The sequence below is a fragment of the Lontra canadensis genome, unplaced genomic scaffold (assembly GCF_010015895.1).
Source record: "Lontra canadensis isolate GAN:19392208 unplaced genomic scaffold, GSC_riverotter_1.0 scaffold79, whole genome shotgun sequence".
Lineage (NCBI taxonomy): Eukaryota > Metazoa > Chordata > Mammalia > Carnivora > Mustelidae > Lontra > Lontra canadensis.
The window spans coordinates 987,175-1,015,007 of record NW_022631073.1 but is presented as its reverse complement, the minus strand read 5'-3'; the positions used below and the strand labels follow the sequence as shown (position 1 = coordinate 1,015,007).

Below are 27,833 nucleotides of genomic sequence, written 5' to 3'. Positions count from 1 at the left end.
CGGCCACGTGATGCGATGTCCCATCTATTGGGTTAGGTCAAGTTGCTTGATCCCAGCGTTCAGGCTATCTACATCCCTTTGTGTCTGTTTATTTTGTCAGTGCCTGCAGGACCCTGTTGAATCGTGAACTATGATTGTGCATTTGTCTGCCTTTCATTTTAGGTCTGTCCGCTTTTACTTTATATATTTTGATACTATGTTATTGGTTGAATAGAAATCTGGGATGTCTCTATTGTTAGTTTTGTTACTCTGGTGCGTGTAGTGTTACTGTGTTGTGGTTTTCATATGCGGTTCTCTGATGGCCGGTGACATGGAAACTGTCCTATGCTTATTGGCCATTCGGTATGTATTAGTGATGAAGTTTTAGATACAGGTGAGGTTCAGTGGGGTGGAGTCTGGAGCCGATGACCAAGAACAAATTCTTGAGACGTCTTTGGTACAGAATGGTGGTTTATTGAGGCACGGGACCAGGACCGGTGGGCAGGAAGCGCTGCTGCCCTGTGACCCAGAGGACTGGCTGGTTATGTGAGGACAAAGGGGTTCAGAAGGACTGACGTATGGTAAAGAAGACTGTCAGGATGCTGGAGGCCTGGTTATTGTCAAGCCAAGCTAAGTTTTGTTTCATTTTTCTAATGAGGTACCAACATGAAGACAGTTGGAGTCTTCTGGAAGTTAGGTTGTTGTCAGTCACAAGGACACTGGTAAACTGAGGGAGACTCCTGTCCTGCAGGACTGTGGTCTCTACTCCTTAACCATCTGCTCTCAATGTAGGGCAGCCAGCAGTCCCCGAGGAATGTCACAGATGTCACAAGGGGGGGCTGGTGTAGGCCGCCAGCTTCTGTCTTGTCCTTAGCTAGCCTTTCGCTCCCCCATCGTCAGTGTGGGTCCTCCAACCTTCTGCTTACTGTCTGTATGGTGCATGGTTTTCATTCTTTTGCTTCCAGCCTGTCTGTATTTACAATACATTGCTCGTGTTGTAGGATATGGTTGGGTTCACTCTTTTATCCAGTCAATCTCTGCCTTTTTAATTTTCGTGTTTTTTTTTTAAAGATTTGTTTATTTATTAAGAGACAGAGAAAAAGCACGCACGTGTGTATGAGCAAACGGGGAGGGGCAGAGGGAGAGGATGACCAGCAGACTCTCTACTGAGCAGGGAGCCTGCAGCTATGACCACAGCTGAAACGAGAGTCGGCTGCCCAACCAACTGAGCCGCCCCCGTGCCCCTATTTTGCCTTCCTTTTTTTTTAAAAAAGATTTTATTTATTTATTTGACAGAGACAGAGATCACAAGTAGGCAGAGAGGCAGACAGAGAGAGAGGAGGAAGCAGGCTTCCCTGCTGAGCAGAGAGCCCGATGTGGGGCTCGATCCCAGGACCCTGAGATCATGACCTGAGCCGAAGGCAGAGGCTTTAACCCACTGAGCCCCCCAGGTGCCCCCCTATTTTGCCTTAATTCTTAAAGGACATTGTTGATCTAGAAATACGGTTGGATTCTTTTAATTGAGGACTTCAAAGAAGTTGCACTGACTCCAGGCCTCAGAGGTCCTTCATTCTTGGTTCTCCTTTATCAACTGTGATGATTGGTTTTGGTTACTTTCAAGGTTTTCTGTATCTTCGCTTTTCAGCAGTTTGATGATGAGGTACCTAGCTGTGGTTTTCTTTGTATTTAGCCTCCTCGGAGTTTGTTGAATTTATTCAATTTTTAAATTCACGTCTCTTGCCAAATTTGGGAGATATTTTGGTCATTAAGCCTTCAAATATTTTTCTGCTCTTGGTCTCTCTTTTTACCTATTTGTTGGAATTTTTGTTATTGTTCCACAGTTCACTGACCTTTTGTACATTTTAAAGTCCACATTTTTATGCTCTTCAGAGAAGATAACATCTTCAAGTTTATGAGCCTTTCCTGTCATCTCCAACTAGCTGTGAACATTGCCTAGTAATTTTTTTTCAGATACTGTATTGTCAATCTTAGAATTTTCATATTTTATTAGTTACTATTTTCTACTGAGAGTTCGTACTTTTTCATTTGATATGAACATATTTCCCTTTAACAATTACTTGGATTATATCTTGGATATCGTGATAGACACATTGCAGAGAGTCTGGATTCTGTTATATTCCTCTTTAGAGTGTTGGTTTTTTTAAAATAGGTAGTTACATTCCGAGGACTGAGACAGACTGCGAACTCTGTCTGTCTGGCAGAGGGCAGTAGCTGTGGCCGTGCTGTCCTACACGTGGGAAGTTCAGGACTGTGACGACCATGTACACGGAGACAAAAGGCTCCGCTCGGCTGTCCCCTCTCTGGAGTCCAGGCCTTCACTCTTTAGCTGCTGTGGTAGCTCTACAGGCCGTCCTCTGACACTGCAGGTCGATATGACCTTAAGGGTTTCTGTCTGCTGCAGCTGCCCTGTGTGGTGCAGAAAGCTGTACAGATACTACACTCTTTCGTGTCTTTCTCTTCTTGGAGCTGTTGTTCCCCCTCTCGTTTCTGCCTGCTTTTCATTTCTGTCTTGCCCAGTTTCCACAAACAATCTCCTGCAGAGTTGATCTGATTGGAGCTGCTCCAGCACTGCTGGAAGTAGGATCCCCTCAATGTACCACGTGCAGCGTTGCCGAGTGGTTCTCTAGGAGCCACGTGCACGTCCTTGACCGACGAGCGTCTGCAGAAACGAGTGCTCTTCCCATTGCCTCCTCCCTCCTCTGTTCTGTCGTTTTCATAGATTTTGCTTTTGTCTTGCTGTAAATCCGGCAGCTACATCTTCAACTGTCCATATTTATTTATATTTTCTTACATGTTTACCCTTCATTTCTCAAAGTTCCCTGCTTCCACCTGGGATGACCAACTTAGCCTGAAGATCTCTCTTTGCTATTGTCAGTTAGTCCTTTGGTAATGAATTATTCAAGTTTGATTTTCTAAAAAGGCATCTTGATTTTCCCATCATTTTTGAAGAATATTTGACAGAGTATAAGAACCCAGATTTCATTTTAAAGTGTCTTTATTGTCTTCTGGCTTCTAATGGCTGTTGAGAAGTCAGCTGTCAGTCTCACTGCTTTTCTTTTAAAAGGGACGTATCGCTCTGGTCTGGCTGCTGAGAATGCTTCTCTTCCTGTTTAATCTTCAGCAGTTCACCTGTGAGCTGCCTGGGTGTGGCTTTCTTTGTATTTACTTTATCTGGGGCTCCCTAGCTTCTGGAATCTGTTTATTGATGTCTTTAATCAGATTTGGAAAATCCCTGGCAGTCAACATAATTTCTGTCGATCTGGCTTCTTTCTCGTTCTCCTCTCCTCCTAGGCCTCCAATCACATGGATGTCGGGCTTTTGATTCTGTCCCACATGCCTCAGATACACTCTTCTTTTCCCTTCCCCTTTTCTCTTTGTTCCAGTTTGCCCAGATTCTGTCTTCTGCCGTTAAGCTCATTTGTATGGTGCAGTGGTGGTGAGCTGGCCGAGAGATTGTGTGCACGACAGGGGAGTTCTGAAGTTGCGAGTTGACTTTAGTAATTGCTGCAGGCCGGCCCCGGTGAGCCGCTCTTCCCGCAGCAGGACGGTTTTGGTGAATTTGGGTCCCTTGATTACAGGATTTTCCAGCGCTCCGAATATGTTGTTCCCTGTCGTCTGGCCTCCACTCTCTTCAGCTGGAAATTACTTTCGCTGTCCCCTTGTATGTATGTTTCTCTTGCTCTGTTTTCAAGATCGTTTACTTTTCTTTGCATTTCAGTGGTTTTGATGTTTCTAAGTGTGATTGCCTTTGGCTCATCTTACTTGATCGTTGAATCTCCTGGAAGTTACACTGTCTGTCACCCAAGCCTTTGCCCAGTGTCCTCATGTGGTGCTCTGCTCGCCCCCCTCGTCCTCTGGAGCATGCCACGCTCCCACCAGTCAGCACACGCACTGCTGCTCCACTGACCTCCACGCACCCCTGGTTTCACCGTTCTTCTCTCTGATCGTCAGCACGGATGCTTTTTATCTCGAGTTCGCTTGTTTCCTCTGTCATCCGTGTCTGCTGTTGGTCCCTCTGGTGTACTTTTCTTCCTGGGCTCCGTATTTGCAACTCTAGGACTGCTGTTTGGTTCTTTCTTAGAATTTCTGTTTTTGTTGACATTCGAGACTTGTTGAGTCATTAATTATTTAAACGTGGTTTTCTGCATTCCTTTGAACATATTTGTGGCTCCTTCGAAGTTGTCTGCTTCCTCCGATATCCGAACTGACATGAGGACAGTTTCTAGTGACTGCTTGTTTCCTGAGTGTGGGTCACAGGTGCCTTTCCTTTATATCCCCTTGAGGGGCTTTTGTTATTGCGCGCAGGCACTTCACGTGACGCGGTGACTTTGCGCCCCCACTTTGGCCGGTTTTCCTGCGTCCCCTTGTTTGCTCACTCACTCTTGTGGCCTGAGCTTCATCTGTGCGGTCTGCCTTCCCTGCAGCTTTTTTCAGAGTAAATTGCAGACATCTGTCCATCTGCCCCAAATCCTCAATAAGTCTTTATTTTTTTCTTGAATATGCAAACAATTTCCTCTGCCTGTCGATTCCACGGAAGAGAGTATGAAGTTCTGGGCTTTCCTCTTGCGTGCAGGGAATGTGACCTCGCTGAAAGCACTGAACCTGAGACACTGCCCGCTGGAGTTCCCCACTCCGCTCGTGGTGCAGAAGGGACTGCGTGCGATCCTGGCCTATCTGCAGATCTACGCTGCGCAGCACTCTGCCCCCCAAGATTTAACTTCTCAAGGTTTGTGGGACAAGTACTGCAACAGACAGCAATAACACTGAAGTTAGTGCTTTTTAAAGCCAGGACCGGGAGGCTGTCTCGTCCCTAATGATGTCACAAGGAGCACACAGGGGCCTCACGTGTCCTCTGTGGGACTCACACTGTGTTCAGGTGTCTGCGCTGACCTGCCAGAGCAGTGTCTTTTCTTGGTTCTGTGTTCCTAGGTTTGCGTTCTCAGTGCCCATGATAGAGCCTGCTGGGGGATGAGGGAGCCCTGCAGTCACACTTAGATGAGGTAGAGATCGGGGAGAGTTGTAACTGAATGCTTACGAAAAAGTAAGTATTCCAAACGTTTACTCCGGAATATCTAAACATTTACTACTTAAAACATGACGTCTAGAATGAAGAAAGTGCGTACATTTGGAACAGCCACGGTAGTTATATATGTGATCTAGTCACACCATGTAAATAACGAGTCCACCTCGGTAATGTAAGGAACGCCCGAAGCGAGGAGACAGTGCTGTCGTGCTCAAATCATCTTCATCCAAAATCCAAACAAACGGCCCCCGCGTGCCTACTTTTAAAACACTGATTGTATTTGCAAAGTGTCTTGGTTTGAGTCCCCCAGAAGCTGCTCCCGAGTCAGGAGTCAAGGGCCAGTAACTGACTGGGGAGGAGATCCCAGAGGGCAGCGTGGAGGCTGAGGCAGGGGAGATGGGGAGGGGAGGAAGCCAGCATGGCAGAGAGTGGGGCAGATATGGCCTGAACCAGTCCTGCTGGCTGCCACTTGGAGCAGAAGCCCCACTGGGCCTCCACGGTCACACGTAGCCTCTTGGGTGCCGCCCACATTGACCAGGTCAGGACTGGTGATCTACGAGGTGACACTTGCCAAGGGCCACTGCTGAACTCAGGTCCAGGAGTTCCTCCCAGCAGAGCGAGGGAGTAGGGCACATGTGCCGTGGGACCAGCACACGTGGTTGAGTCGAGGGCTTCCCCTGGGGGCGGGCGCCCAGGTCTCCAGCCCAGCAGGAAGTGAGGCCGGCAGGCTCTGGAATGGTGAAGGCCACGGGCATGTGGTGGCACCAGCAGTCAGCTCATGCATCTGTTTTGTCTGCTGCCAACCTGTTACTAGGAATCATGAATCTCCTTGTTTCCCAGAGAGTACACCAGCCTGACCTCTTAATTGCGGATCAGAATCCACTGCCATCACTCAGAAACCCAAAGCCAAGAAGGAGTCTATGTCAGCATGACCTGTGCTGATTCTCTCCGGTGAGGGTGGGGGGAGCTGCCGTGGGAGGCTGGGGTTACTCGTCCGGAGCTGCCCAGAGCTGGTCCGTTCATGAGGGGACCTTTGAGCCTAGTCCTAAAGGCAGGAGTATTCCTGGCGCATTTTCTTACAGGTAATTTATCAAGAGATGAAAGTGTTTAAAGTCACCAAAAGTATTCCAAAGAGAAACAGTAGGCATATGGGCTAAAAATTGGTAAGAAATAAAGATATTAAAAGATCTAGGGTGGTAGGGAAATAAGTCTGTTTATTTGCAAAGATTTATACGGAGTGTGATGGCCACGGGGCAGGGGGAGCTTCCCCGCCCCTCCCAGGCCTTCCCTGCAGAGAGAGCCTACCCCCAACCCCCCCACCCAGACCTTCTCTGTAGATGGAGCCTGCACGCCCCCTTCTCTGCAGAGGGGGCTGGGCACTGGGTCTGTGTGGTTCTGGGGAGCTGGTGTCCAAGTCCAGTCTGCTACAAGAATGTTGGTCCTCTTAGTGATTTCGCCAGTTACAACCATGAGCCGAAGTGAGCTGCCGCAGCCCTCGTTGTATTTGTCTGAGGAGGAAACTGCGCCCGACGAGGACGCCATTCGTTCCCGGGAGGCGTCCTTTTTCCCGCCTGTCGAGAAGCTAGACCCGAGTGAGCTGAGGAGGTCCGCCGACTCCTCGGAAGACTGGCCGGGCGAGGAGGAGATCAAGCGCTTCTGGAAGCTGAGGCAGGAGATCGTCGAGCAGGAGCGAGCGGAACTGCTTGAAAACCAGCTCCTACCGCTGGAGCTGCCCCCAAACCTCAGGGCAGCCCTAAACACGAAGGAGAAAGAGCATTCCAGCCCGAGACACGTGTCGAGGTAAAATTCAGAAGCTGTGGCGTGTGTTTGGATCTTTCCAGAGTTGTAATGTGATTTTGCAGTTAACTTCTCGGATGCCAGGCTTGCCTGGCCCGCATTCACTGTGCAGTGCACGCCAAGCCTGGCTTGGGATCGTGGTTACCCAGAGCGTGGACCCCAGTGAGGATTACACAAGAGAAGACCCCGTGTGTGTGTGTGTGTGTGTGTGTGTGTCCGTGCGCACGCAAGTGTGAACATAAATGTAAAGGGAGTATTTACCCGTGAATGTAGACCACGTGTTCCCGGGGCGGGCGGGGGGGAGCCTCTCCGCCGGGACAGGGATTGGGGGCGGGGGCGGGGGCCGCAGAACCCTCGTGCTTGCTCTGGCTCACGGCGCTGCACAGCTGAGCTCTGTGGACACAAGGACGCGTGTCCAGCGTGTCTGAGGGTCCAGCTTTGTGGACGGGCTGTTTGGACGGGAGAGCGTGCGCGGTCAGGGCCGAGCCGCGCAGAGAAGCAGACAGAAACCTCGCGTTTACTGCGCGGGGGGTGTTCGGGGTTTATCACGCTGTTCTTTCCCCGGTTCTGGGGCTTGAAAACTCTGTGAGGTCTGATTAACGGGTGACCATCTCGGAAGCAGTGGAAGCATGTAAGGTGGGTGCCCGGCTATGACACGGCCTTGACAGTCCCACGCCTGCCGCGTAGAAACCTCTCCCTCCCCGTCCTCCCCCGGTCACGGATCTGCTTCTGAACAAGGCCGGGAGCTCGTCCTGCTGAGTCCCGGCTGCCCGGCCCAAGCGCTCCGGGATTCTGCGGGTGTTTCGGACTCAGAGCCGGCCCGCAGCCCCTGGCGCCCGGCTGTGGGGCCCGGGGAGGGCAGCCGCGTCACGCCATCTGTCCCCCCGGCCCTGCTTGTACACGGTGCATGTTGTGTTCTAGCACGGGCCCTCCGAGGGCGAGTGTGCCTCGCCGGGGCTGGGACTGTAGGAAGAAGCTGCCCTCCGTCAGGAGTGTCCCGCCAGCCCTGGCGCCATCGCTGCAGCGCGCTGGGCTTCCCACCGGGAGGCCCCAGGAGACCAGGACTGCGGCCATCCGTGAGCACCGGGAGAAGCAGGCGGAGACAGGGCAGCGGAGACGGTGAGTGCTTGTCCGCACGGCTGTGGCCCTGCTCCCACAGGGTTCTGGGGCCAGGCCTGCTGGTGGCGACTCCTCTGGAGAAGGGCTGGCTTCTACTCTTCATCTGGCTTGGTCTCGGGCCGCCGTGGACACAGGCCTCGGGCCGTCACTGCCCCGTGTCCTCTCCAGCCCGCCTGCCGTCTTTTTCTCTGGCTGCTTATCTCTCCGCCCCTCTTCCCCTCCTGCCAGTCACCTGGCTCACAGCTCTGTTCTAAGGAAAGGTCCACACTACAGACGCGCGCTCAGAGACAGCCCACTCTTGTCCCGCCTCACGGGCCGTGTCGCTGGCTGCGGCGATCTGGTCTGCCCCGTAGGAGCCCAGCTGGGGCCTGTCCTCACGGCCGCCTCTGTCCTCCAGCTCCACCGACCACCCATCTCCCCTGAGCTCTGGGCCCCGGGAGGCCACCCAGTGTGGACTGTGTCCGTAGGACCCCAGTGCCCCTCTCCTGGCTGGGTTTGGCCAGTGGGGGCCCCAACAGGAGACTGGAGAGGAGGGAGAGAAGGAGGTCAGGGTCTTTCTCCCCCAGCACCTCCCTGTGAGTCTACCTGAGTCCCTCCTCCTGGGGCTTGGGGTGGCTGCAGCCCCTATTCCAGCCCCGGGCTCCTGCTCTGGCCCTGGGGGCCACCCACCGCTGCCCTTGAGAACAGACTTTCCTCAGCCCTTAAAATCATCCCGCATGAGCATATTTTCTCTCAGCACCCTGATGGGGACAGACTTGCTGGCAAACTCAGTGTGTCAGCGGTGCACCTGCCCGGTCCCCACCCCAGAAGGCACCCTGTCCTGGGGATCCAGTCCCTCTATGGCAGGAGGGAGCACTCGGGCGCTCAGAGCTGCAGGGCTCACAGGGCTCCCAGCCCTGGGCTGGGGTGACCCTCAGGGGTGTGTCGGTGCTGCACTGGGAGTCCTTGCCATCCCGGCAGGGTCACGCCTGCCCACAGGTGCCGGGCCGCCACCCAGCCTGAGCTCAGGCCATCCCCCCGAGAACCCTCAAAGAGGCCCTTGGCAGGAGTCCGGGCTCCAGGGCAGGCAGGGCAGGTCTGCAGAGCTGGCACACCCGTGTCTGGGCTCACGACGGAGCCCTCCCAGAGCAAATGCACGGACTTGACCCTGACCGCCAGGGTGCCAGCCCTCCCCTCACTGCTCCCTTTCCATGCTGCAGGTGCGTCCCCCTCCTCCCTCACTGTGCCCCATTTCTTAATGGCATTTTGTGACAGTGGCCGCCCCAGCACCTGCCTGTGTGGCATCTCTGCCCTTCCCAGACCAGCCTGTGGTCCGGACGGTATACGGGACAGTGTGCAGGGCGCTGGCGCTTGGGGAAACGCTGGCCACGGTGGGATGCAGGGGGCAGGGAGTCCGCTTGCCCAACAGCATGGCGGGCTCAGGCGCTGCCCGCAGTGCCGCACTCCTCTGTGGAAAGAAGCTCTTGAATTCAAGGGGCGGGGAACGCTCTCTTCTTGGTTTCCCTGCCATCGGCCTGAGATGATGTTCCGTGGCCTCCTTGGTGGCCGCGGGCAGAGTGCTGTCCTGTGGCTCTGTTCGACTCAGCACGGCCTGCGGGCCACCGTCACACCACCTAAGAACCTCACCTCGGGACCTCGGAAAGGCTGGGTCCCTTCCGTCTTATTTCTCCAAGACGCTCAGATGGAGGCCTCGTGTCCAGGGGCACAGCAAGGGGTGCGGCCGTGGATGTGGAGCAGCGGAGAGCTCGGCTTGGCTGAGGCAGGGGCTCAGGAATCCCTGGGAGGGCACAGCAGCGTGCTTGCAGGAGAGGAAGGCAGGGGACGCCCGAGTGTGCTGTGGGTGAAGCCCGGGACCAGCGAGGACTTACTGGGACCCCGTCCTGTCCCCAGAGCAGCCTCCACAGCCGAGCCAGGGCTTGGCTTTTACGTTCAGTTCAGAAATGTCGCAAACGTCTGCTGCTCAGCCTCACCTCTGTGCTGCGGGCAGTAAGGCAGGGGTGCTGTTGCCGGGAGGGCCCGGTGCGGGGGCAGGGGGGTGACGGTGCGGGGGGCGTCGCCGTGCAGGGGGGCAGGGGGGTGATGGTGCAGGGGCAGGGAGGGGACCATGAAGGCCTTTGACACCGAGCTGGTAGCCAGAACCCGGCCTGTTCTCTGGGAGCAGGGTCCTGATACTGCTGCTGGCAGGGGCTGGGGTTCCTGCTTGTCCCCTTGCACAAAGCCTCAGGACAGGAGCAGACGAGCTCCTCCCATGTGTCTGGGTGGAGGGACAGGAACGGGTTTGGGGCAGAGCTCTGCTGGGGCTGTTTCGGGCTATGCTGCTAAGGTGCCGCGTATCCCCCTGCCCCAGAGACGAGCGAGTGCTGCGGGAGTTGCGGGAGCACGCCCAGACCAGGAGGACGGCGGAGGAGGCGCCGAGCGAGCCCCTGCCTCTGTGGCGGAGTCTGGTACGGGGGGCTGGGGGGGAGGGGTCCTATCCAGCCCTGGGGCATGGTGGTCCCTGCTATGCAGACGGAGCCCGAGGCCAGAGAACAAGCAGACCCCCTGCAGCCCGGCCACCTCCTGCCGGCCCTCTGACCGGACTGTGTCCTTCCCGTGTGAGGAGTCGGGTCTCTGGCCAGTGGAGGGGAGGGGACAAGTACCCCCACCCTAAGGCTGAGGCACACCACAGTGTCCTTTTGGGGGTCCTAGGCTGGGGCAGCCTGGGGGTCAGGGTGGGGGGCTGCACGGCCGTCCCCTCTGTGCCTGCACGCCAGCTCCCAGGTCGTAGGGGGCACACTCCCCTGAGTGCGCGTGTCCCCCCGTGTCTGCCCAGACCCCCACGGGTCTGAACGCAGGCAGCTGGGGCACCCAGCTAGCTCCCTCCCCCGTGAGTCCCCAGGGTGGCTTCAACCCTGTCCTGTAGGAGGCGGCACCTGCTCGCGACTGCCCCATGTCTGTGCTGTCGTCCTCTGGGTGGAGGTCGCTGTGGCGGACGGCAAAGTGTTGTCCACGTAGCCACCCCCGCCCCAGCTCTCACTCCCACACAGACCGCCGTCCATGGGAGGGCCGCCGGGTTTGCTGGGACAGCCTGCCCTGGCCCCGTGTCCGCCCGCCTTGCCCTTCCGGGCACATAGACCAGCTGTGTCGTCGGGTGATTTCTACAACTGGGCGGAGGCATCGTGTCTCACCGAGAATACCACAGAGGGGCCGTCCTTTCTCTCTGGGATGCACTGGGGCTCATGGTGTCCATCCACCTGTTTCCCGTTTGCGGGTCTGCGTCCCCTTAGCGGCTGCCCATTGTTGGGGGACACTGGGCGGTGTGCAGAGGCATCCCCGCGCCCTTCCTCCCACTGTCCTCCAGGCGGGCTCTGGTCTGCCGCAGGCGCCCCAGCTCGCACCTTCCTGCCAGGAATGTCTGTGCTGAGTGACGCCGCCTCGCCTTGCCCGTGGCCTTTGTCAGTTTAAGCAAAGCAATGGTTTGGCCCGCAAGCAGGGTAACGGGAGGACACGCACGTTTCCGAAGCCGGTGTGGTCGGGGTCCTGGATCCTGCCTGCGTAGCCTGGGTCCCAGGTCCTCAGAGTGCCAGGCGGGGCTGGGACTGCGGCCTTTCCCACAGAATCCGCGTGCGCTCCATTACCTGCACTCGTGCGCGGGAGACCTCTCCCGGGAGACAGCAGAGCCTTTGGTTCTCAGACTCGTCCTGGACCCAAACCCGTCGTCTCCGGAAACTGTTAGAGCGACGGCAAAGCCAAAGCAACTTCGAAGGAGGCCACACTTCCCATCCTTCACCTCGTCCCCGCGCTGGGGCGGGCTGCCCTCTGCTCCTGCCCGGCGCACACGCCTGCTGCTGTCGCGGGGTCTTTGGGGTCCGCGTCCTGTCCCCTCCGTCCCATAAACATTCAGAACTTGTGTTTCATCATCTTCAGAACAGACTTGCACAGGCAGACACTCTAAAGAACATCTTCAGAGCTTCGTTTTTACAAAAAGTTGGACACTTGGGAAAGCGGGGGGGTGGCCCTAAGCACCCCAGTTACGGGTTACCCCTACGGCTGCCGGGAAGGACGAGTTGGCCTGGTACCTACCGACTGGCGTTTCTCCGAGTTCCTACCAGTTAAAACAGCCCAGGTGGAGACAGCGGAAACTCACGCTGGTCTGTGAGAGCGTATGCTGTGGCCTGACGAGGACACGTGTGTTCCTTGTCCCCACAAGGCTGTGACACCCCGTGGCACCAGGGCTGCTGGCATGTCTTCTTATTCATAATGAGACCCGGGGAGCACAGCTGAGTCTCTGCACGCGGGGGTCTCAGGGTGGGGCCCTAGTGGCCTGGCCCCGCGACTGGTCACCGGAGTGGGGCTGCGCCTCCACGCCTGTCCCAGGGCCTCGCTCTGTGTGGCGCTTCCGGAAGCTGTTCCTCAGGGCCTCTGGGACGGGCAGTGCGCATGAGCAGGTGTGTCCAAGTTCCACGAGCCACTCTGGCGAGTTCTTCACTCTGTGCGGTGGTGGGAGCCCTGCTTGGCCGGTGGTCAGCCGGCAGCACGGGGGGCAGCCCGGCTTGAGGGACCGAGCCCTGCTCCTGGGGGGCCTGTGCCACCCTCCGGGGCCGGTGTCAGGATGGAGCTGGGCTGTGGGCTGCTGGCTGGAGATGTTACCCCGCGAGCTGGAAGCCAGCCTACGGTGGGCATGGAGGTAAGGGTTCCGGGAGCTGTGGGCACCGAGCCCGGAGAAAGCGCCCAGCCGCTGGCCTCAGCACAGGTCATGCTCTCGTCCGAGCTGACCGCACCTGCCCAAGGGGCCGCCGCCCCGCCGCGTCCTTGCTCGCACGGGAGGCCCTCGCCTTGCCAAGGCTACAACACACTTGACCGCCTTGATGGGAATTTCCAAGCACGTGGGACAGAGGAGGGTGACGCAAGGGCCAGGTGCCTCGTGGGGTTCTGCAGACCCTCTCCCTGTACGCCGCAGCTGAGAGAGACCCACGCGTCCTGTCGTTGCCCCTGCAGACGCTTAGTGTGTGTCCTTCAGGGACCAGGACTCAGCACGACCACAACACAGGACCACTGCCAAGAGCCACTAGGAGATAAATGCTTTCAGACCACCAGCCGGTCCGTGCCCAGTGCTGCCAAGTGCCGCTGGACCAGTCTTAGCTCCTGCCCTGCCCTCCCTGAGCCCCAAGACCGCTGGCTCCGCTCCCAGCCCAGTGCCCGCACCCCATTGTCACCCAGGTCCTGCCTGGAAATAGGACTCTGCACGTGCCCAGCTGTCCCTTCTCAGCCCTGCCCAGCGCTCCCCAGCTCTGCTGGCGGTGGGGGCCCTGCTAGCTGTGGGTTGGGAGCATTCTGGCCTCCCCCTCGCCCTCTCACGCACCCCTTCTTACCCCGACCTTGCCAAGCCCGACTGCTCCTCTGGACTTTACCATTCACTTAGCAGGTGACCTTGAGAAGAGAGAGGCCACCAGAAGGGCCGGTACCGCCCACACTTGCCCTGGTTGTGTCCTCCACCAGCGGAACAGGGACTTCTGCCTGCTGCCCCCTCTGTGGGCCCACGTCTGCTGCTCCTAGCCTCCCAGGCACTTTGCTGTGGCACACAGACCCCTTCCTTCCACCAGCTTCCCCTGAGACCCAAGGCCGGGGTCCAGGCCGGGCAGCATTCTGCAGGGCACCTCACTGCCCAGGCCCTCCCTTGGTGCCCCCAGCTCCTGGAGGGAGACGTGCTCTCTGCCCCCACTAGCCCCTCTCCTGGACTCTCCCCCGACCACCTCGTTGTTGGGCCCAGCGAGAAGCAGCTGTTTTTGTTCTGCTCAGGTTGGGCGTCCCCAAGGTGCCAGCCTGTCCCTCCTCTCAAGGCTGCGGGACACTCGACACCCCATCCTTTCATTCTGGGCGCTCGGGTCCCTGCCCCCTATGGCTGCTGTGAATACGGGGGTGCAGACACCTGTTGGAGTCCCTGCGCTCAGCCCTTGGGGGTGTGTGCCCACAGGGGGCATCACTGGAGCTAACTTCTTGCAGGTTAACTCGTTGGAGATATGACTCCCGTGATGCTCTGCGAGATGGTCACCCCGTGCTGCAGACCTGGGAGCCACGTGGAGATACTGAACACAATCACTGTTGCTTTTTCTAGCCTGGAAACTGAGGAGTGTTTGTACGACCTGGAACGACATGAAGTTTTTGTAAATCAGAAATACAGAAGTTCTGGGACTGACGATGGAAAATTTTAGGTTCATTAAAATGATACTTCTAGATGGACTGAAATACCATAAAGTCAAAAGATAGAGGAGCATATTTGTAACATGCGTTGAGACAAAAGTTATCTATGAAGAGTGACCACAAATAGACTTTTAAATTAAAGAATCTGGTAGAAAAGTGGGCAAGGGGCAGTCCCCAGAAGGGGAAAGCTGATGGTGGCAAGCAGGACGGAGGCTCGGCCGGCTCAGGCATCCGCGCACAGAGACACACGCCTGTGGATTGCACTGTCCTCTACCAGGTGATCGCCTCCCAGTGAGAGCCAGCCCTGCGAGTCCTCCCCAAGACATGGCTATGGCTACATCAGGCTCTGTGCCGTCCTCGTGTGTCGTCGTCCTCCCACCCCACAGAAGGGCTGAGGGCCTGCAGGGAAGGGGACGGACAGGGCACCACCCAGCCACCTTGTTTCCCACCCGGCCCCTAGTCCTTGCTCTCGGCAGAGGGCTGGGGATCTGGAAAGTCTTTTTCCAGGCTTTACAGAGAGTAAAACATGGCTGGGGCTTCTTTCCGAGTAATGTACTTTTATGCTAAACAAAATGAAGTTGTGTGTCAGACTTCGAAAAGCACTTAGTGAATTTACGTTTGTTCTTTTCTTCCTGTTGGAGTAACATTTTGGAAAGTCCTCATTATGTGAAAGTGGGTCAGCTCCGGCTCTCCTCTCACTCTGCCCCCCCGCCCCAGGGGGGTTAAGCATCTTCTAAGGGTCAGGCATGTGACGACCAGACAGACCAGGTGCCCGTAATCCACTTAGAGGTGCCGCGCTCGTGAGACTGCTGCGGGCACGGTCTGGGTAAGCGCTACACTGATCCCACTTAGATGCCTACTGGAGGCGGCCCCAGTAAGGCCAGAGCTCACCCTGCCCTTCTCCACACCCCTGCACTTGCCCTGCCCTTCCCCTGCCCAACTTTCTGACAGCCAAAGGGGCATGCCTCCTCAGAGGCAGGCACACAGACAGAAGCACAAACACGCAGGTGCACACGCAGGTACACGCGCACACACAGATCCCCAGGCACAGGTGTGCACACAGCTGCACTCAGGTGCATGCGCACATGGATCCCTGGGCACAGGTGAGCACACAGGCACAGTCAGGTACGCACAGAGCTACGCAGGCAGGGGTGCGCGCACAGGAGCGCACACGGGTACGTGCACACACAGGTATACACACAGGTGCATGCATGCGGGCGCACACACACACACACACACACACACACACAGGTCTATGCCCCTGTGCTGGGGAGAGATCAGTCTTGCTCTCAGACTTCACCCCCCGGGAGTGGGGGAGTCTTCGAGATCTCTCCCTCCTCTCCACCTGTGTCCCGTGGACGCTGCAGTTCTCACTTGGAATCATCGTGCGCTGTGTCCCAAAAAGCCAACACTGAAGCACTGCTCTTGGGTCTTCAACATTTATTTGTGTGGGTGCATGATGTCATTGATCTAAGAGCCGCGAACTCATGACACGGGCTCTGCAAGGACGCGACTTCCCTTCTGTCCACCTCTCAGCAGTGGGCGAGCGCTTGCACTCACTTGAAACTCAGCAGCCGAGAACAGAGCTGCGTCCGCGGGGGAGACTTGGGGCCTTCATGCACGTGACTGAACTTCGGGCAGGGATTCACTTCCTGGCCCTCCTGGCATCCCCGCGCCTGCCACCTTGCTCTCCCACGGCCCGCGTCTGGCCAACCTGGGGCAGGAGTGGGTGGCGCGTGGCTTCCTCGAGACCGCGGCCAGTGGAGGAAGGATGGGCACGGCCGGGCGCCTGGCTCTGTGTGGACGGCAGTGCTCCCGCAGATTCCTGAAGACGTCTGATGTTTTCCCAGGTGGGCTCAAAGATTCCCTTTGCCGTGGATTTGATAGATAATGAGAAAATGCCAGCAAATGCATCTGGAAAAATGAGGTCAAGCAAAGAGAAGTCGTCAAAAGCAAGTAAAGACAAGAGGTTGGTACCCAGGGTCCAAGTTACGCAGACGCCCCCGCCCCCCCTCCCCGTGCAGTGCTCATGGGCAGCTCCCGAGGGCCCGGCCCCCTGCCTGCTCCGGGGAGTGGGGGCGGTCCCTACGCTCCCCCACAGGGACAGCTGCTGGGGGGCCTGCATCTCTGTCGTCACCTGTGTTCACGCTTCGGCGGCGTGCTCGCTCAGCCCCGATGCCGACCTAGTGTCTGGCCCCCGGGAATGCCCGCTGAGCCCCTCACCCGTCTCCAGCTGCTGCGAGGCGCTGTTGGCATGGTGACCTACCCGAGCCAAATCTGTGTGCGCGTGTGCATTTGGCCAAGGAACCGCTCGCTTCTTGCCTCTGCACACGAGGCACTGAGCTGTGATTCCACCGCTCTGCACCCAGCACCACCCCCCAGGCCCGCTGGGGAGCCACGGGCAGCCGGGGACACTGCTGGGAGACCCTGGGGCTTCCGCACTATCTCCTGGGCCCCTCGTGCTTCTCCAGCTGCTCCCGTCTGTCCTGCACCAGCCCCACTCTGGGCGCCAAAAGCCCAAGTGGAAGTGAGCTGTGGGTGTGGGGGGGCCTGCCAGGGGACCGGCCTGACCGCCTGGCCTGCATGTGCTGTCACCGCCCACCGCTGTGTGTTCCAGGGCGCTGCAGACTAGGTGTGATGCGAGAGGCCTGTGACACGTGAACTGCGAAGGGCTGTCCTTACTGGGGAGTTATGCCTCCTTCGTGCCTAGAACACTTGGGGACAGTCTTGCCGGTCGGCACATGGGATGAACCTCCAGCCATGTGGAATGATTTAGAGGAACACGGACAGCACATGTCCCCTCAGAGCTCATGAGTGTCGCTGTCAGAAGGCCCCCGCCTCCGACCACCCTGTAGTCAGGGTCAGCGGCGTGGACACGTGGGGCAGGGTTGGGGGGCTGCTGGGAGGAGCTTGCCAAGCCAGCACAGACCCTGCTGCAGGGGTGGGGCCGGACCTTCAGGGAGGGACCCGGCCAGGGGGAGCTGGTTGCATTCCCAGCAGACTCAGTGCGGGCTCCACAGCGAGGGTGCACGCCGGGCACCGCCACCCCTCCCACACGCCCTTCCGGAATGCTCTGCCCTCTCAGCGTCCTTGTATTTAAAGACAAGAATACGTGTTATCCAAATCCCCGATGTTGGCAGAGCAAGTGTGTCTAAAATCCTGGTCTAATACGTCCTGTTTAAGGATCTGCTACAACTCTGTGTTTCCTATGAAAACGGAGACCTTCCCCTGCGTGTGGCTTTCTGTCCTGAATGTGTCATTTCTTACCTAGACTTGAAGTTGACAACATAGTGTGTGTTCTCGCCACTTCTAAACACCTAGGCCTGTCCGAGCCGCTGCCTGGAGGGGGAGCAGGTAGCCTCTCGTGGCCTCTCGTGGCCTCTCGTGGCCGCACCGTCACTGCGTCGTCACGCGTCGTGACCGCTCCTGAGCCCCGGGACCACAGTGTGGCCTGGAGGGAAAAGCAACATGTTCTCCCCCGTGTTGGCAGAGGAGTTGCTGAGACTTGACGCGACGTGTAAAGTTCTCTCCCTCACCCTTCGTGTCCCCAGCGCCCTCCAAGAGGAGTGTCCGGAAGAAAACCCAAAACAGCAGACTCAAAGCACACGAGGGCAGAGGATGGTTTCAGGGGATGGAGCCCCTCGAGGAAATCGGGCCGGCCACACGGGATTGGGAGGTTGTGAGTATTTGTCGCCTGTGTGTAAAAGTAAACTCTTCTGGGAAGAATCTGGGAACGTGTCACACCTTTTCAGAGCACGTGTTCTCTCCGAGCATGGGACCGTTTACCGCGTGCCCGGGATCCCGGTTAGAGGACAGGGGAGTGTTTCCGTAGTAACTGAGCCCACAGATGCGTTGTGCCACCACGTGATCAGTGGGGACGATAGGGACGCGCCTGTGGGGTCCTCACTGACGCCTCTTGCCCAGCAGAGCCTGGCAGGGCCGTGAGAGGCTGCATCCAGGCCGCGGCCTCGCCAGTGTTGGTGTGGTGTGGAGGCTGGCCTCTTCTCACGCAGCCGCTGGCCATGTGCATCCGTCCGCAGGTCCTGGTAGGTGCCTGCTGTGTGTGCAGGAGCGGTCGGGGTCATGAGAGTGATGGCAGCTTCCTGCCCTGAACGATGCAGTTACCTACCCAGATGCTCCCTCGCTAGAGTGACCGACTCAGAGAGTCTGTGTGGGCTGACCCAGATGCGTCCATGCCCTTGCTGCACTCTGGCCTGTGAGTCTCACCGCGGATGCAGCGGCTCCGCACCGAAGCTGCCCGCAGAGCCCATCGGAGGGCTCCATTGTCCTCTGTCTCCGTGGGCCTGGGGTGGGACAGGGGAAGAGGGAGAGCAGGCAGAGGGCCTGGGCCATGCCATGGGGATCCCCCATCAGACTCTCCCCTCCTCTCAGAATCTTTTCCTGCCCAGCCCAGAGAACTGTTCCTGCCCTCGGGTCAGCTTTATTCTCTCCAGATCCATTGTCTACAGCTGTAACCTCCTCCTTAAATACCCCGAACCCAACCTACGGCTTCTAAACGTCTGTGTCTCAAGCTTCACATTGTGGAGCGAAAGTCTGTTTGGTGGTAGGAACAGCTCTGTGCTCACAAGCCTGATAACTTAACATGAAATGGACCAGTTCCCGGAAAGACACCACCTGCCAGAGCCCACACAAGAAGGAAGAGATGATCTGAACGGATGGCTAGCCATTAAAGAAATTGAATCAGTAATAATTTTCCACTGGGATCACTGGTGAATTCTATCAAACATTTAAGGAAGAAATTATACCTGCTCTCTATAATCTCTTCCAGAAAATACAGACAGAAGGAAAAAAGTCATAATTCATTCCATGAAGCCAGCATTTCCCTGATAACAGAACAAAGGTGTCACATAAGAGGAGAACTACAGTTCTCTCCTGAATGTTGATGCAAAAATCCTCAAAAAAATTAGCAAATGAAACTTAACAACATATAACAAGAATTAGACACCATGACCAAGTGCAGTTTATCCCAGGTGTGCAAGGGTGATTCAGCGTTTGAAGGTGAATTTATGTAACGTTAAAGAAGAAAAATAACATGATCATGTCAGTGGATGCAGAAAGAAACATTTGACAAAACCAACACCTATCTGTGATAACAGCTTTTAGCAAACTAGGAAACGAGTGGAACTTCCTCGATTTAATAAGGAACGTACAGCTACAGTGAACGTCATCCTTCGTGGTGAGAAACTAGAAACCACCCTTTCCCCTGAAGGTCAGAAACAAGGCAGGGACGTCGCTTCTGAACATCTCTCCCCAGTATCATATGGGAAGTCCTAGCTTTGCAACAAGACAAGAAAGGTAAACGATACACACATTAAGAAGCAAGAGCTAAAACTGTTTTTGTTTTCAAATTACATCATTGTCTATGTAGAAAACCCAAAAGAATTGACAAAAAATTCCTGCAACTGAGAAGTGGTCATGGCAACATTGCGGGGTCCAAGGTTAATCTATAATAACCAATTGTTTACCAGTACATCCGCAACTGAGTGGGATTTAAATTTAAGAACATTTACATTAGCACCTGGTGCTAGATACAAATCTAACAAAATATGTCAGGATCCATCTGAGAAAACAAAACTCTGATGCCAAAATCAAAGAACCAAGTGAGTGGAGAGGAATCCCATGTTCATGGATGGGGAGACCAGAGATTCAAACCGTCCCAATCAAGATCCCAGCAAGCTGTGCTGCGGCTATCGACAACCCGATGCTGACGTGTGGATGGAGAGGACACTCGGGCTCAGAATCACACGGACGCTGAAGGGGAAGCACAAGTTCGGAGACTGGCGTTACCCGGCCTCAAGGCTCCCTGCGAAGTGCGGTAGTCAGGACGGTGTGGCGTTGGTGAAAAAGTAGACAGACGGGCCAGTGCATCAGAGAAACAGACCCAGTGAGTGCAGAGACTGACGTTGGACAGAGGAGCGAAGGCGGCACAGTGGAGAGAAGACGGCGTCTTCAGCAGATGGTGCTGGGACACGTGCGAGATGAGGAGTCGAGAGCCAGACCGCGCACCTTCACGGAAGCTGACCCAAAGTGCATCACAGACCGAAATGTAAGACGTGAAACGGCAACACTGGGAAATACAACAGGAGAAAGGGCAGGTGACCTCGGGTTGGCAGGGAGTTTTTACATAGAACAACACCAAAGGTTTTGCACAAAAAATTGATAACTTGACTTCTTTTAAAATATAAAATGTTTTCTCTATGAAAGATGTTGTGAAAAGAATAAGACAAGCCAGAAACTTGGAGAAAATACTTGCAAAACACACCACCAGATAAAGGGCTGCTACCCAGACTGTAGAAAGAAAACAAACAACAGAGTTCAAGCATCCGGTCTGAGTAGACGCCTCCCCAAAAAAGATGCAGAGGCGTGAAGCACTGGAAAAGATGCCGCTAGTGTACGTGATTAGGGGACTGCATGTTAAAATGAAGAGATAGCACTGGCAGGCATGCGGACGGCTCTAACCCTAGTCACTGACCCGCCAGAGGCCGGTGAGGGTATGAGCTGCAGGAGCTCTCGGTCACCGCTGGTGGGGATGCGGGACGGTGCCAGCACTTGGGACAACAGTTTGGTAATTTGTTACAGAATCAAATGTACTCTTACCTTGAGACTCAGTTGTGCTCCTTGGCAGTTACCTGGAAGAGCTGAAAACTTCGGTCCCCGCTAAAGCTGCTCACGGATGTCTGCAGTGGCTTCACTCTGTCACCAGGAACAGTCGAGACACTCTGTCTACGGGTCCCACGGAGTATCATCTGGTGTTAAAAAGGAATGAGCTACCATGCCATAGAAAGACCTGAGGGAACTGCAAATGCACGTTACCAGGTGAGAGAGCCAAGCTGAGAAGGTGACAGCTGTATGACGTTCTGGAAAAGGCACAACTCTGCAGACGGAGGAGGACCGGCGGTTGCCGGGAGGGAGGAGCAGGGCGCTCAGGGCAGCGGAGCCACTGCGACCGCGCAGTGACGGACACCTGTCACTGTACAACACAAGAGTGAGCCCTGGCGGGCACTGCAGACCCCAGAGGATGACACACCCTGTCAGTTCCTGGATCGTGACCGATGTCCCAGCTGGTGGGCCGTGAAGACGGCTCTGCAGGAATGAAGCCTCTTTTCTGAGCAGTCTGATTTGGAACTGAGACCTGAGATTGCTGGGAGGGAGTAGGGCGCAGGGAAGGGCCGGGAGAGAGGAACAGGAGTGGACTCCTCCCCCTGGGGACGGGGGAGTGCTGTGCTCCAGGTACCAGGCCAGGGGCCCGCAGAGGACGGGGCATTCGCGGGCGGGGTCGCAGACACAGCACTTTCCACGCAGCTTTCCTTGGGAAGCCGCCGCAGGCCGCGTTTCTCCAAACAAGGCAGCAGAGCGGGAAAGAGGAGATGCTCCAGAACAAAAGCCGCTGACCAGGAGAGCGCCCGGGAGCCCCGAGGCGGCCCACCGTGCAGGTCACCAGGCCGGAGTGTGGCGAGGAGCCTGCAGGACATCTCCTGGGCAGGCAGAGGAGGCTGAGCACCCGGCCAAGGGCAGAGGACATTGAGGACCCCGGGACAAGTGTGTCGAAGACAAGGGAAGCCTTTCGAAGGAGCAGTTCTTAACCCACAGAGAACACAGATTTCTACGGGGAAAAAGCTGTCTGCAGTGGACACTTGCTGGCTGGGCAGCAACTACAGTCGCCCAGGGGGCAACCCCAGTGCACCCTCACCGGGGCATGTCATCTCTGGGACGGCGCAGCAAGGGTCATCTTTCCTGGGAGAACCCACACGGCACACACAGCACGTACTCGTGGACCGTGGCTCTGGCCAGTAGTGGGCTCTTCGTGAAGTTTGGGGGAATGAAGAGTTACCCGCGGATTTGGGGCCGTGCAGGGCTGGCGCCCCGAATCCCACGTGCCACAGTGGGCAGGTGGAGAGCTCTCCTAGTCTTTGTGACATTACCTGAATGTTCCCGTCACCTCCCGTTGTGACGGCTCTATACGCAGGGACCTCCGGTGCCTGGGCTGCAGGCGGGGTCCAGGTCACACCCCAGGGAGGCCAAACAGAGGAACACGGGGGAACACGGAGGACAGGCCCCTCCTTGGGGGATGGGACAGGCACAGTGCCGCCAACACAGGTTCCCACTGGCCAGCGTCTCTCAGGGCAGAGGCAGGAAAGACCTGCTCCTTGATGCTGGCCACTCCGTCCCCCCCCAAGGGCCCAGCAGACTGGCGAGGAACGTGGGATCTCCCTCCGCGGTCAGGGACCCCTGGTCCTGTGGCTGTTTCTGTGGGACGAGGGGGCAGTTGCAGCCCTGCCCTCCCGGGTCAGGCGTGAGTCTCGGGAGGGGGATCGTGGGCAGGGACGGGCCGACCCTGGCCGTGCGAGCAGGAGCACCCCTATCCCTCCCTCGCCGGGCGTTTACTCCGACAGCTGCCAGGCAGGGCCCTGATGGGAACCCCGGGAGGAGCAGCTCACGGCTGACAGAAGAGGAGACCGCTGTCCGCCGAGGGACAGAGGGCCTGCTCAGCTGGCCCCACTGCTCAGCAGCCCAGGACGAGTAGGGCCCGCGGGGAAGGCGGGCTCCGGCCCCGGGGCCAGAGTGCTGCTGGCCTGTGCGCTGGTCCGTGCGTCTGGACCGCAGCCCCGCCTTCGCGCAGGCCCCGCAGCCCGCCCGCTCTCACTCCTCCCTTTCTCCCAAAAGGCTAGAGAGCTGCCGGACGACGCGAGGCGCGTGAGCTGGGCCGACTTGGACGCGAAGCCCGGGGCTGGGCGCTCTCGCCGGACACCGGCCACTCCGGCCGCCCGCCTCCCGGCCTTGCGGTACGTGGTGTGACCTGAAGTGGTCTGAGTCCGAGGACACCGACAGACACTGCGGAGCGCGGACGCTTGTGCCGGAACCTTCAGTCCCGAGAAGCTGGTTGAGCCGCCCCAGAGCCCTCCGGGGCCCCTTCCACGTGTGTCCGGGGGGTCCGACGCCACCGGGGCTGCCTCTCACGGCCTCGTCTGCGGCTCTTTGAAGGCCGTGCAGGGTTTAAGCTGGATTAAAGGAGAGAGTCTGGGAAGCGGCCATGCGGTCTTCCCTCCCGGGCCCCTGTCTCTGCCGATCGGGCGGTGGCGTGTTTGCGTGTCAGCCCCTGTTCCCCGCACCCCTGCCACCCCGGTCACCCATGTGACCTTGTGTCCGCTGACTCCTGCGTTTCGGTGGGGGGGGCGGTTGGAAGTCCGAGAGCGCCCTGCCTGCCCCCCACCCCCCGCCCCTGCACTGCTCCTCTCCCATGGACTCCCCTTCCTGCTGGCGCATCTCTGCCCCGCCCTCGCAGCCCTCCTCACCCAGGCCTGGCAGGCCCAGCCTGGCTTCCTCTCTGCAGGGCCGGCTGGTTGGGCGTTAAATAAATTCCAGGCCTTAACCTTGAAAATGTCCTTCATTTGACTTCTCAGCTTCTTGCCCTCTGGGTGGGAGGGAGGTGGTTAGACCAGGCCTTGGGTCCAGTGACCCCCACCAGACCCTGGTGTGCTGTTCCCGTGCCGCTGCCCTTGAGGGGACCAGCACCAGCTGGTCTCTTACCCGGGGACCCCACACAGCCTCCAGAGCTTGCCCCACCCCCAAGCTCCAGGGGAGGCCGGTGGATGGGCCTAGAGGGGAGGGAGCCTGGGGCAGAGGCTGCCTTCGCGGGGACACTCCTCACCCCTCATTCTTAGCCTCCCCTGGCTTAGCCAGCGGTTTCCTTCTCCCTCCTCCTAAGAACGGGCTGTTGGGATGACGTCTGCCCTCGCGGCCAGCAGGCAGAGATGACCGACCATGCCTTGCGACGCTGCAGGAACTTGGGCCGGTACGGGTCACACTAGAGACCCGTCCTAGCTTGGCCCTGCTCCTGGCAGGGGCCTTGTAGACTTGGCCTGGGGCAGGGGAGCCCTTCCTGGCCCCTGACCGACATCCTCGTGCCCCCCCTGCTGCGTGTTCGTGTCTCCCCTTCCCTAGTTCCTGTGCCTGACGGCCTGGACGGTGTGTCCTAGGACCCCTCCTCTGCCCAGCAGCCCTGGGAGCGGCGAGGAAGGAAGAGCTGAAGGAAGGGCCAGGAGGCCCCGGGCAGGGAGCAGAGATTGTGCCGGGAGGTGGGATGATGGGGGCCGTGGCCAGTTGTCCCCACCCCGGGCCTGCTCCCGGAGCAGAGCCACGGCCCGCACACATACCCCGCAGGCCTCGGGGCCGTGGCCCCAGTTCTCCTGCAGGTGGCGCCTCGGGTTAGTTCTGGGGCTCAGCGGGCAGAACAGAGGCTGGGCTCTCCCGGGGCACACACCAAGGAGGGCAACTGCCTGTCCCCAGGGCCGGGGCAGGGCCACCCCACAGGCTGACGTCGGGGGCGTCTGCCCGCCCACCTTGACCAGGCACCTGCATCGTGACGTCCTAGGCTTCCTCAGAGGCCGGGGCCTCGGGAGGGTCATGCCTGGCCCACGGCTGTGGCCCCCTCTCTTCCCACCAGCCACCCATGCTGTCGGGAGCAGGCGCCCTTCGCTATCCCCCACGTGGCCACCCGCCAGCCCAGGAGAAATGCTCCTGCCCCCGCATCCGCGTCTCAGAAGCCCACAGTGTGACAGTCTGGCCAAGACGTGGCCCCAGGCCTCGTGGGCAGAGGTACTTTCAGGTAACCACAGGTGGTCATCAGGGTGGGGGGACGGCTGGCCTGCTGAGAGGAGCAGGACCAGACCTAGGCTCTCTGTGGTGTGCGGGTCAGGGTGGGGCCCCCACGCCGGGTCTAACGGAGGTCGTGCCATGTCAGCAGGGGCTGGCGGTGCTGCTGGACTGGGTCGGGGCGTCCGTGGGGTGCACGGGCCACTGTGGCTCCTGGTGTCTGTCCTCTCGGGTGTCCAGACCGAGGCTGGCTCTTTGCACCATTCCCGCAGGGCAGAACGCCGGGACGGTCTCAGGGCTTGGGGCTGCATGTTTCCCAGTACACAGAAAGGCACGTTATGGGGCTGAGAACAGCTGGCCATGTCCCTGGGGAGCCAGAGGATCATGGGAAGCAGAACTCACTGGGAAAACAGCCCCTACCTCCCAGCATGAGACCGTAACCTCCACTTCTCCCTGATGTGGAACGCTGGAGGTGGAGGCCTGCCATGCCCATCTCCGTGCTCCCGGTGGGGCCCATCCTATCCTCCCCGTGGGGCCCGAATCCCCGTGCTCCCAGCGGGGCCCCATCCTCGTCCTCCCAGTGGGACGGCATCGCTGGTTGCTCTATGGAGTGCAGTGCAGACTTGGGGGTGGGCATGCTGGGACGGGACCTCCAGGGCTGGCCAGAGGTTTTCCGCAGTCACCGCAGGAAGGTTGGGTGTGTGCCCGGGAATGCTGTCCCCTGGACTTGGCTCCAAAGGACCAGCACAGGCCTCTCCCTGCGATACTGCGTACCCCACTGACCTTCTGGGCGTGGGCGAGGGGGTACCTGTCCTGGAGGGGACCTCGGGAGGCCTGGGGGCTGAGAGCAGGAGGCATGATGGAGCCTTCAGCGAGGTGGGCTGTGAGGACACCTCTGAGCTCTGAGAGCTGTAACTCGGAGGTGACTGACAACGAGTTCCGTGGGGAAGAGCAGATGTTCTAGCCGACAGACGCCCCACTTTCTGGTGGGGGGCCTGCCGAGGACCACAGCACAGAACGTGTCTGAGGAGGGTAACGGGTGTCAGGAGAATGAGGCCCCAGGAAGCCTCCTGGGGCCTCAGGCAAGCTGAATTTCTGTGGGCCTCTCACTGCGGGTCATGTGGTGGTCATTGGTGAGAAGACGTGGCAAGGGGGGGCGCCCCGGCCGTCAGGATTCTGCTGGGGCTCTGGGCAGGCCAGGCCAAGGGCTTGGCACTGGGCAGGCCTGGGGGAGGCCCCAGTGCGTGGGGCAGAAAGCAGAGGCTTTAGGAACAAAGTCCAGGGACTGAGGGAGGTGGCCGCAGCCCTGTTTTCCCTTAGCCGGGGGTCACTCTATAGCTCTCCCATGGCCCTGCTAGACAGCTCACAGTGGGCCAGCCGCCCTCAGTCCCTGCTGCCTGGGGCCGGTCTGCCTAGAACCTGCGTCTTTGAAGGGACACTTAGAGGGGAGAGACCTGGGTCAGGAAGGAATCAGCACATGGGGTCGGCACGCAGGCCCACAGAGCTGATTCACCCCCTTCTAAGGATATCTGTCTTCATCAGAGGCTCTGTGGTCGGGAGCAGGTGAGTTGGCTGGGCTGGGAGGGATGGTCTGCAGGGCGCGGGACCCCCAAACTGTCACCCTTTAAATTCCAAATCAAAGTCCTGCCTGCAGAGCCCTTTGTTCTGCCTTGTGCAGAATGGGTTTCTGAAAGTGGCTTCCAACTCCGCTTAGAAAGTACAGAGCACACAGCCCAGGGGGGCGAGGCTGGGAGAAGACTCCTGTGCTCCCTGACTCAGCTGTGCAGCGTGGGTCCGCACGCCCTCCACGCCCTCTCTGGGCCCCTCCCTGCCCCCGCATACACGCACTGTCCCAGCAGGCTCCAGCCCAGACTGCTCCTCCTGCCACTGCCTGGGAGTGACCCCAGAAGAACCCACCTCCCCACAATACGGTGCCCTTCTGTGCAGGCCAGCGCCCGGCACCTCTCCCCAGGCTGCCCCGCGGGGCCCCTTCTCCCCTGGTGGCTGCCTGCTCACCCAGGCATCCCCTCAGGGCACCTCTTCCAGAGGCCTCCCTCCTGTCCACACGGAGCCCCCTGGGCCCACGGGGACATGCTCACACCTGGAATGTCCCCAGCAGTCCTGGAGCTGACTCAAACTCCAACAAGCTGGTCCCCGGTGGCGTCCCCAGGGCCCAGAAGGCATTTGGGGCATGCTTGGCACCTGTGTGGAGCAGGTAGGCAGCCTCTGGCTAGTCCCCCTCCTGGTGCCAGCACGGGTGGCCTGGCATTTCTGCCCCCAAGTCAGCCTTGCCCAGCTCTGGAATGGGGAGGCTGCCCAGGTCTGTGGGTGCAGAGGCTCCCTGTGGGGGCCCCCACAGTGACGGGGATTGGGGGGGGTTGCTGACCCTGAGCGGGTGGTCATGTTGAGATCCCAGAAGCCTCCCCGTGAAGCCTCTCACCCAGCCGTACAGGGAACAGGTGCTCCCTGGACCCTAGGTCTCCCCTAGGGCTCCCTGGGCCTGGATCCTTAGCCCGGTCCAAGCGGGGGCGGTGAGGCGCGGCGAGCTCCCGGCGGCTGCCTGACTCCGCCCGGGCTCCCCTCTGCCTGCTCCCCGCGCCGGGAGGCCGCCGCTGGAGGGCGAGGAGAAGCGGCGCCACCGCCGCCCCGACAGTCCCCCGCGGCGCCAGGGGTGGCGGCCAAGGCGCAGGTCCGAGCGGGGCGGGGCGGTGCGCGGGCTCCGGGAGGGAGGGGGGAGGTGGGGGGCGGGGCCTGGCGGCGTCCGGGTCGTCAGGACAACCCAACCACCCGCCCATCTCCTGCGCCCAGCCAGGCGCCACGAGCCCGGCGCAGGGGACCTGCTGGTCCTGCCGGGTGGGGTTGGGCCCGGGCGGGGTCACCGCAACAGGCCCGCCCTGGGGGCTCTGCCAGTTATGGGGTCCCGAGCCAGGTGCGGGATGCGCAAAGGCTCGGCACGGTCGAGTTCTGCCCGGCTGGAGGCGCGCGGGAGCACAGGGCCGCGGGGAGGGGTCCCGGGTGGGGCCCACGTCCGCTGGGCCCCTGCACCTCCCATTCCCCCAGCCGGCCAGCTTCGCGCGTGGGGAGCCGCGCTCTCGCTCGG

General features: G+C 58.8%; 1 protein-coding gene across 1 annotated transcript in view; it reads left to right on the top strand.

The window, feature by feature from the left end:
• Positions 1–23,120, top strand: part of LRRC27 (leucine rich repeat containing 27) — a 31,732-nt gene extending 8,612 nt beyond the window's left edge. Inside the window, 11 exon segments of the mRNA XM_032882194.1 lie at positions 4,574–4,726; positions 6,472–6,823; positions 7,742–7,939; positions 10,287–10,383; positions 15,970–16,088; positions 17,441–17,483; positions 17,485–17,565; positions 17,567–17,715; positions 17,717–17,798; positions 22,805–22,839; positions 22,841–23,120. Coding sequence (XP_032738085.1) covers positions 4,574–4,726; positions 6,472–6,823; positions 7,742–7,939; positions 10,287–10,383; positions 15,970–16,088; positions 17,441–17,483; positions 17,485–17,565; positions 17,567–17,715; positions 17,717–17,798; positions 22,805–22,839; positions 22,841–23,120 — 1,589 coding nt within the window.
• The last annotated feature ends 4,713 nt before the right edge of the window (positions 23,121–27,833 follow it).